This window comes from Sinocyclocheilus grahami, unplaced genomic scaffold (assembly GCF_001515645.1).
Source record: "Sinocyclocheilus grahami isolate Dianchi unplaced genomic scaffold, SAMN03320097.WGS_v1.1 scaffold399.1, whole genome shotgun sequence".
NCBI lineage: Eukaryota > Metazoa > Chordata > Actinopteri > Cypriniformes > Cyprinidae > Sinocyclocheilus > Sinocyclocheilus grahami.
Window position 1 is genome coordinate 396,934 of NW_015505578.1, and position 9,533 is coordinate 406,466.

At 36.7% G+C, this 9,533-nt stretch overlaps 1 protein-coding gene across 3 annotated transcripts in view; it reads right to left on the reverse strand.

Annotated features, from left to right (window-relative positions):
- LOC107550485 (adenosylhomocysteinase-like 1) overlaps positions 1-9,533 on the reverse strand; it is a 35,565-nt gene that overhangs the window by 13,163 nt on the left and 12,869 nt on the right. For 2 of the 3 annotated variants that reach the window (XM_016231768.1, XM_016231767.1), the window contains exon 1: positions 1,656-1,759. The exons of the other annotated variant lie outside the window; for it this stretch is intronic. In XM_016231768.1, coding sequence (XP_016087254.1) covers positions 1,656-1,682 — 27 coding nt within the window. In that variant the 5' untranslated portion in view covers positions 1,683-1,759. Of the gene's footprint in view, positions 1-1,655; positions 1,760-9,533 lie in introns of those variants that run through there. 3 annotated transcript variants of the gene reach the window in all.

Below are 9,533 nucleotides of genomic sequence, written 5' to 3' on the forward strand. Positions count from 1 at the left end.
CATGATCCTTCAGAAATCATTCTAATATGCTGATTTGCTGCTCAAGATACATTGATCGATTTAACGCATCCTTGCTGAATAGAAGTATTATACAAAATGTTCTGTTGAGATCTTTTCATTTGGGGAGATTTTCCAAAACTGCTCCATATACTTAACTTCACATGACTTCAGATTTCAGTTTGATAAGCAGTGACCCACTACACACTTTGCTTTACTCAAAACAGTCAACAATCTAATTTCCAATCCCAGAAAATGCTCAGCTCCCCCTGTAGCATTGCTTTAACACCATCAGTTTATCTGTTATCTAACTTGTGATTTGCCAGACAGCATCTAAGTCCTGAGTTAGGTATGTTTGGACACAAAACTGCAGGACATGCCGGTGAAGTTGACAAAACACACAGCTGATGTTTCAAGGAAATTGGAGTGATAATAAAATGCCATTGTGAGGCGGTATTGTGACCCCGAGGCAAAGCTTTGAACTTAAAGTGCTTGAAATAACTGGACAGTTATGATCAGAGAATAGCAGAGTATAATTCTTCAGTTGAAAGAAAAGCTATGGACGAAAAGAAAGCTATGGGCCGTGATGAAGCCTTTATAAGCATTAACATCACTTCCAGCTAATTTCGCTGATTACACTGTCACTGTAAATTATTAAATCGTACCATATTCTTTTTTTAACACTCTGGCAATGTGCTGTAATAATCCAGAAGGCTGTGGATTATGTTGAACCAGACTTTAACTGCCCCAGCCAGTGTTATGTAGCAGGAAAGTCCAACGTAAGTGTCAAATGACATAACTGACTTTAACTGAAAACGTATGACTGTGGCAGATGTAAATATCCCTGCTTGATAGAGTCAGACTAATGACTTCACCTTCATATTTGAGTAATAATTTCTAGTCTACCAGTCCCTGGAAAACCAGCACATGATGTCTCAAAACTTCCTACTCAGAGGAAGAACCAAGAACTTCAAACATTTCCAAGACTCTTTAAGTGCACTGACACATTGATAGTGGCAGTGGTGAGCGCTACATATAAATGAGTCTAATTTAAATGATTTTGATGTGTGATTTCTACCAAATCAGTTGACTTGATCACAGAGAAGGACCTTTTTAAGGTCAATTCAAAATATAAACAAAAATGTGGAATATATGTATATATACATGAGAAAAAATATACATGTAAATCTATCTATACATGAGAAAAAAATCTTATTATCTCTGTTCTTTTTTTCAACATTTGTATTACTATTTTAGTTTTTTATTCATGTTATGTAATCTATAATATAATAGAACTTTATATAATAACATTTATACATATTGACTAATATTATAAAATTTAAAATATTTATATATCATATTTTCTAAAAAATATTTATAATTTAACTTAATACTATATTTATATATAGGGAAAAATCTATACGTTTCTCTTATTTTAACAATTAAAAAAAAAATGTATATTATTATACTGATATATTTAAATTCAGAAGTATAGTTCCATTTTTTTTCCCAGAAGTATAGTTTTTTCTGTCTGTCAATATATAGACTTTATGTAAATAAACATATATACAGTCAGTAACCAGTCACCAAAAAAAATCTGAGCTCTTTTTGCTGTGTGCTCCTGTAGAAGACGTAAGAGAGAGTAATGTGGCACTTACCCTGGGAAAGTCATAGCCATGGTTCATGGTCCCTGTCTGTGCCGGTCCCTGTCTGCCTCTAGCCTGTGTGCCTGTGTATTGTTACAACTGGTGTTTCACCAATGTAGCTTTACAAACGGGCGGGTGTAAAGGGGAGTTTCTGTGTGGAGTTCTTACAGCGGACATGAGGGTATGGGAGGTGACACAAGGGAACCAATAAATCAACCACTCACAAACCCGGCCAGCCTACTTTTGCTCTCCCTCTCTTTCTGTAATCTACCGTTCCTTGCAACCACCGTAAGGGCCGTCTGCCCGTCTGTTTGTGGTGACTGAACGTTTCAGGAGTACTAAAGGAAGGGTGTATTTGTTGCCCCAGAGTGTTTTAATCCAACTGGTTCTCCCAGTGCCTTCAGAAACAGACTCTCCTTCAGAGTTCATTCAAGGCGGCTAATAAAACAGGGATCTGGAGGGAATTAAACCATGTTTCTGTAAACCCCTAAAGCATCCAATATAGGTCACGTCGGTCAACTCTATTCCGAGATCTGACTAAAAATAGAAGAAAAAAAAATCCATCCAGTTCATTGACTGTTCCGCTTTACAGCTCACAATGATCCATCATGGTGGAAACAGACAGGCAGTACTAGGCCAGCAGACACTCAAGCGTTAAGCAGACGCTGTTGAGCCGTTTACCGTGACTCTGCCAATACCTGCTGTAGTCCTAATGTAACCAGTCTGGCTTTCAGCCACAATCTCTAATCCCAGACCGAGGTCACGCAGTGTACACTACACTCCACATGACTGTCAACAAAAACAAAGAACTCTACTGCACTCCACATAGGATTGGGTTTTTGATTTAAGAGTGAGAATGTAGGGTAGGGTTGGGCTGATAGACGATGCCATCGTCCATCGCCGATGGCTGACAGTAGTACTTACCACACATTTTACAAGATTAGATGTATGTCAGTGATGCTCAGGATCTGCAAATCATTCGCCATCGTCCTCAGTCATCTCTCCTTACACTGTTTATGTGGTAAGTGAAATTTTATGTACTGTAATGTAACAGGCAACTGTTACACCGTTGCTGCATCCCAATTTGCATACTATCCATCCTAAATAGTATTCAAAAATAGAATTAGTATGTCCCAAATCATAGTATGTTTAAAAAAGTATGCCAAAGATTCCCGGATGGTCTACTGCTTCCGGTTAGAATTCGAAGTGCCGATCGATGCACACTTTAACGGCTAATATTGCCCACAACACATTGCGCGGTGGACGAGGATTCGATTAAAACTACAAACACGCATAAAAAGTGTTAAAAACTACAAACATGGCGGATACACGCGACCGACGGACAGGTAAAGAAAGGGATTTGAGTGATAAATAATCAATGTCTAACCTGATGAAAAATATTAATTTAATTTTATCCACATTATATTTCATCTGCAGCAACACTGTGAACTTTTATAATGATATGTTTGGTCATTAACTTTTAAAAGCATCATTATGCTAACACAGGGCTGTCCAAACTCGGTCCTGGAGGGCCGGTGTCCTGCAGAGTTTAGCTCCAACTTGCCTCAACACACCTGACTGGAAGTTTCTATGCCTAGTAAGAGCTTGATTAGCTGGTTCAGGTGTGTTTAATTAGGGTTGGAGCTAAACTCTGCAGGACACCGGCCCTCCAGGACCGAGTTTGGACAGCCCTGTGCTAACACATGACCATGACTAGCAGATCAACGTGCCTCTTCATTTCTCTCCAATACAACTGAGTTTCACTCTCCGTCAAGCGATCCGTGATATTTTTCAGTTCATTTGAATGGATGCGCAGCGCACCTGTGTTTGTGTGCTATTCACAAAGCTGCTGAGACAAACTTTTACTAAGGATATAGTGCTGGTCGGTATGACCAAAAATTTATATCACGGTATTTTTCAAAATTATACCGGTTTCATGGTACATGACGGTATTTTTATTTTTTTTTCATGCATGACCGAGTGTTAACTATATTTTCTACTGATTGAGAGGAAATACTGCAGTATATTGACTTAGAATGCCCTATTTTACTGTCATGATGAGTGAATATTGTCAAAAAAATACCACACTAAATAGTGACTAAACACGATGCTTTTAATACATGTTAACCAGGAATCACTCTCATTTATAATCGCGGCATCGTCTGATAAAATCAACATGCATCTACACTAAAGAGCGGCTATGCGGTTGTTTTGGCTGTATTACTTTTTTGTCTCATGCAGCGAACTGCCTGCGTCTGAGTAAACTAAAAAAAAAACAGAAGAACTACGCTCATATTTATAATTCCAAACAATCAGTAAGCGACAGGTGCTAGGAAACGCTGTTTTGTACTCATTTATTGACGAGTCGGCTGCGGTGCGGTCAACTGAAAGCGGTGCTTCTCTGCCGCTCACTGCACAGAACAGACGCCGAGAGAGGTGACACTTCTCCGGGAAAGTCAGACCTCGCGTTCGCGGGACAGCACTTGCGAAATCTTCCAACTGAACCATAGCTAAGGTTTATCCAAAAAAGTTGCTAGGTTTGTCAGTATGAATATTCTATGGGAAAAAAGCAGCTAAAAGGGTCTGAAAGTTTCTAAATCTAGTGCTAAAGTCACGCTTGTGTGTGTGTGTGAGACGCGGGAGCTGATGGCAGGGGGCGGTGGATATTTGTGGCGGTCAATGTGAATATTGTGGATGAGTTCTTCTGTGTCATCACGTTCTATTAGTTCTACAGCTTCATTTTCGGAACTTTCACACTTAGTAACACATACAGCTGTTCACTCACCACAGTGCAACAGTGAAAAGGGACCCCTTTCAAAGTGTCACGTTCTGAACGTTGTTTAAGCGACATACACTGATATTGCGGTATTTTAAAAATTCATATAAAAAAAATAAACACCAGTATTCAGTATGAACCGGTATACCGCCCAGCTACTACTAAGGAATAGAGAGAAGTCTTAAGCTAAGAGAAAGGGCGGGGTTGAGCTCATTGCTATGGATGATGTCAGCTTGCTTACTATGCACGCAGTGATTGGCTGATAGTCTCTGTCAGAGATTTATTCATAGAAATATTGAAGAGCGCAATATTATGTTGCCATATTTAAATAAAGGTTTAAAAATAAAACTGCTATTTGCCACATTCACATAAAGATTTTAAAATGCAGGCTATGTGTCACTAATTAAACAAGTATACTCACTTAAAATAGTTGGGTTAAAAATGACCCAACAGATAACCCAACGGTGGGTTACTATAGCACCTACCTAATGTTGGGTTATTTTAACCCAGTGGATTGGGTAGTAAATTAGTAACTAATTTATTGGGTTATTTGGCCAAAATGTTGCTTTAACCATCCTGATATTATTATTAGTAGTAGTAGTAGTAGTAGTAGAAGTATTATTAGTATTAGTATTGCTATGTAAATAATAATATACAGCAAACAAATATTTTGAAAACACTTTATTTCTATTACATTTAAAGTTGCAAAAACTTCTATTAAATTAAATAATTGGTTGAAATAGTCTTATTAATCACTTTCTTATCACATAAGGTTACTTGCAATTGTTTCAGTTTACAAGATAAATATAAATTCACAAATAAACAAACAAACAGAACAAAGCTAGTACAGACAGTGTAATTACAGCTGAAACAGGCTTGGGATACTCAATGTTCAAAATGTAAAATAATCTAAACCATGTATCAACTGCTTGTAAAACGACGGTCTTGCTTCAGTGCCATTTCTCCCACAATAATGAAGGATGGATTTTATCCCAAAACTGCAGGACATGAGGGTATCGCCTTTGTTGCTCCTCCTCCTCCTCCAAATACAGAATGAAATTTGTTCCAACCTTTAAAAAAAATAGCTGGAAGCGGATGAGACCGGAAAGCCAGACACATTAAATTTAAAAATGGCCGTGCCCGCTCTTACGGGAAAAATAAGGTGGATAGCTTACATAGAGACAAAGAAATGGTGATACACTTTGATGTTTACACAATTATTTATTCTTTGCTGGGCTGCCTCTTTTTTTTGTCTTCAGGCAGCTTAAAATGAAGCCAGCATTAGCATAAATAAAATCTTTCCCTCGCAACGAGAAAACAACCAAGCATCATTTGGCAAAGTTAAACAAGCATTCTGATTCAACAGTAAATCTAGGGGGGGAAAGCATCAAAGGGATAGTTTGGTTAAAAAAGACCTAACAGATAATCCAATGGTGGGTTGATATAGCAACGACCTATTGTTGGGTTATTTTAACCCAATGCATTGGGTAGTAAGCTTTACCCAATAATTTGTGTTATAAAATATGTAATTTGTTGGGTTATTTAGACAAATTTTAGCTTAAACCATTCTGGTATTATTATTATTATTATTATTTATTTTTTACTGCTGCTGCTACATAAATAAATAATAACATACAGCTTACAAATATATTGAAAATGTTTTATTTCCATTACATTTAAAGTCGCAAACACTTCTTTTAAATTAAGTTATTGGTTGCAATTGTCTTATCATTTTCTTCATAATCACATTGTGTTTCAATTTACAAAACTCACAAATAAATAAACAGAACAAAGCTAGTACAGATAATGCAATTATAAACTGTTGAAACAGGTGAAAATGTGTTGATGGAACAGAATATAGAGTATTGTGTGCTTTAAAGACAGGCCTGGGATACTCAGTATCCAAAATGTAAAATAATATAAAGCATCTATCAACTGCTTGTAAAAGACGGTCTTGCTTCAGTGTCATTCCTCCCACAATAACGAAGGCTTGTTTTATCCCAAAACTGCAGGACGTGAGGGTACTGCCTTTGTTACTCCTCCTCCAAATACTGAATGATATTTGTTCCAACCTTCAAACAGAAATTTAAAATGGTAAATATGCATACATAGGATCAAATAATACCCAAAAATGTATTGTCGTAAATGATGCATTTACCCACTTTGTATGGCAATGAAGGAGGACGTCAGGGTTTTAATGCAACTTTAATGCAATCTCCAAGACCATCTTAAATAGAAAGAACAATGGATTAATCACCGAACAAGAATGGGGAAAATAAGGGAAAAAATCCACACTTTTTTACGCCATGGTAGCAGTCTTTCATTTGAGTTCTTACTGTTGTAATAATGGATTAATGTCTGTTATATATCAATTTGATTAGCCGAGTGTTACAAAAGTGGTGTTTGTAACCAATCTGCATTGCTATACAGAGAACTTTGAGCAGGCACAAGCAGCCTTAACTCAGCTATTTAAAGACACCTTCACAGTGCTCTTGTTTGTGTGATTTTTCTCAAAGGGATATTTCACCCAAAAATGAAACTTTTATCATCATTTACTCATCCTCAAGTTGTTCCAAACCGGTAGGAGTTTCTGTGTTCTGTTGAACACAAAAGTAGATTTTGAAGAATGTGTATTTATTCATACTATGAAAGTAAAATATCTTTTGTGTACAGCAGAAAAAAAAACTCATGGAGATGTGGAATAACATAAGTGATAAAAAAAAGTTTCAGTTTTGGGTGAATTAACTCTTTAAGGGCCAGTTTTACTAACAGCTGGCGCCAGCGCAAACCGTCTTTTGGTGGTAAAATAGTACTGTCAGTTTTTACTAAAGACGCGCAGTGAAGAATTAGCACTGAAAAGGCGTGGATAGTTATTTTTGCTCCTGACTTTACTGAATATGCATTTGTAGGAGTTTCCCTTTCAGACGCAAAATTTATAGGAGGAGAGTATTCAAATGAATCGCGCAATATGTTTTACTAAGATTTGCACTCGTCAAATTACTGGCATTTGCGCCATTATTTGACGCCTCAAAAAAGCATGTCTTAAAGTATTTTGCGCTTGAAATGGCTGCAATTATTGTTGCTGGAGGAGGCACCGCAGAGAACATAGAGCGTGTGGTAGAAGGGAGATTTTTCCCGCATGTATTAATTTATTTGGAATGCCAGAAGAACACATTGTCCGAACATATTGTTTGCCAAGCCATGTTATTTTTAATTTGCTTCAGGAAATAAAAGATTACTTGGAATAATAACATACAGCTTACAAATATATTGAAAATGTTTTATTTCCATTACATTTAAAGTCGCAAACACTTCTTTTAAATTAAGTTATTGGTTGCAATTGTCTTATCATTTTCTTCATAATCACATTGTGTTTCAATTTACAAAACTCACAAATAAATAAACAGAACAAAGCTAGTACAGATAATGCAATTATAAACTGTTGAAACAGGTGAAAATGTGTTGATGGAACAGAATATAGAGTATTGTGTGCTTTAAAGACAGGCCTGGGATACTCAGTATCCAAAATGTAAAATAATATAAAGCATCTATCAACTGCTTGTAAAAGACGGTCTTGCTTCAGTGTCATTCCTCCCACAATAACGAAGGCTTGTTTTATCCCAAAACTGCAGGACGTGAGGGTACTGCCTTTGTTACTCCTCCTCCAAATACTGAATGATATTTGTTCCAACCTTCAAACAGAAATTTAAAATGGTAAATATGCATACATAGGATCAAATAATACCCAAAAATGTATTGTCGTAAATGATGCATTTACCCACTTTGTATGGCAATGAAGGAGGACGTCAGGGTTTTAATGCAACTTTAATGCAATCTCCAAGACCATCTTAAATAGAAAGAACAATGGATTAATCACCGAACAAGAATGGGGAAAATAAGGGAAAAAATCCACACTTTTTTACGCCATGGTAGCAGTCTTTCATTTGAGTTCTTACTGTTGTAATAATGGATTAATGTCTGTTATATATCAATTTGATTAGCCGAGTGTTACAAAAGTGGTGTTTGTAACCAATCTGCATTGCTATACAGAGAACTTTGAGCAGGCACAAGCAGCCTTAACTCAGCTATTTAAAGACACCTTCACAGTGCTCTTGTTTGTGTGATTTTTCTCAAAGGGATATTTCACCCAAAAATGAAACTTTTATCATCATTTACTCATCCTCAAGTTGTTCCAAACCGGTAGGAGTTTCTGTGTTCTGTTGAACACAAAAGTAGATTTTGAAGAATGTGTATTTCATACAATGAAAGTAAAATATATTTTGTGTACAGCAGAAAGAAAAAAAACGAATAAAAAAATGGAATGTGGGATATCACTTTAAGTGATAAAAAAAGTTTCAGTTTTGGGTGAATTAACACTTTACTAACAGCTGGAGCCAGCGCAAATCGTCTTTTGGTGGTAAAATAGTACTGTCAGTTTTTACTAAAGACGCGCAGTGAAGAATTAGCACTGAAAAGGCGTGGATAGTTATTTTTGCTCCTGACTTTACTGAATATGCATTTGTAGGAGTTTCCCTTTCAGACGCAAAATTTATAGGAGGAGAGTATTCAAATGAATCGCGCAATATGTTTTACTAAGATTTGCACTCGTCAAATTACTGGCATTTGCGCCATTATTTGACGCCTCAAAAAAGCATGTCTTAAAGTATTTTGCGCTTGAAATGGCTGCAATTATTGTTGCTGGAGGAGGCACCGCAGAGAACATAGAGCGTGTGGTAGAAGGGAGATTTTTCCCGCATGTATTAATTTATTTGGAATGCCAGAAGAACACATTGTCCGAACATATTGTTTGCCAAGCCATGTTATTTTTAATTTGCTTCAGGAAATAAAAGATTACTTGGAAGCCTCAACTAGGAGTCTCGCAATACCAAGTCTATCAAAACTTCTTGCATCACTTCATTTTTTGGCCTCCAGTTCTTTTCAACGTAGCCTACTGTGGCTTATTTGTTTCTTTATTCTTTATTTGCGACTACGCTAATTTGCGCTGTTCTTGGTATATTGCATTGGTCGATATGTAAATTAGATGTTGCATCTGTGTTCTTTAATTTGCGCATTGTTAGTAAATCACCCACATAAATTTCCACACCCATCGGCGC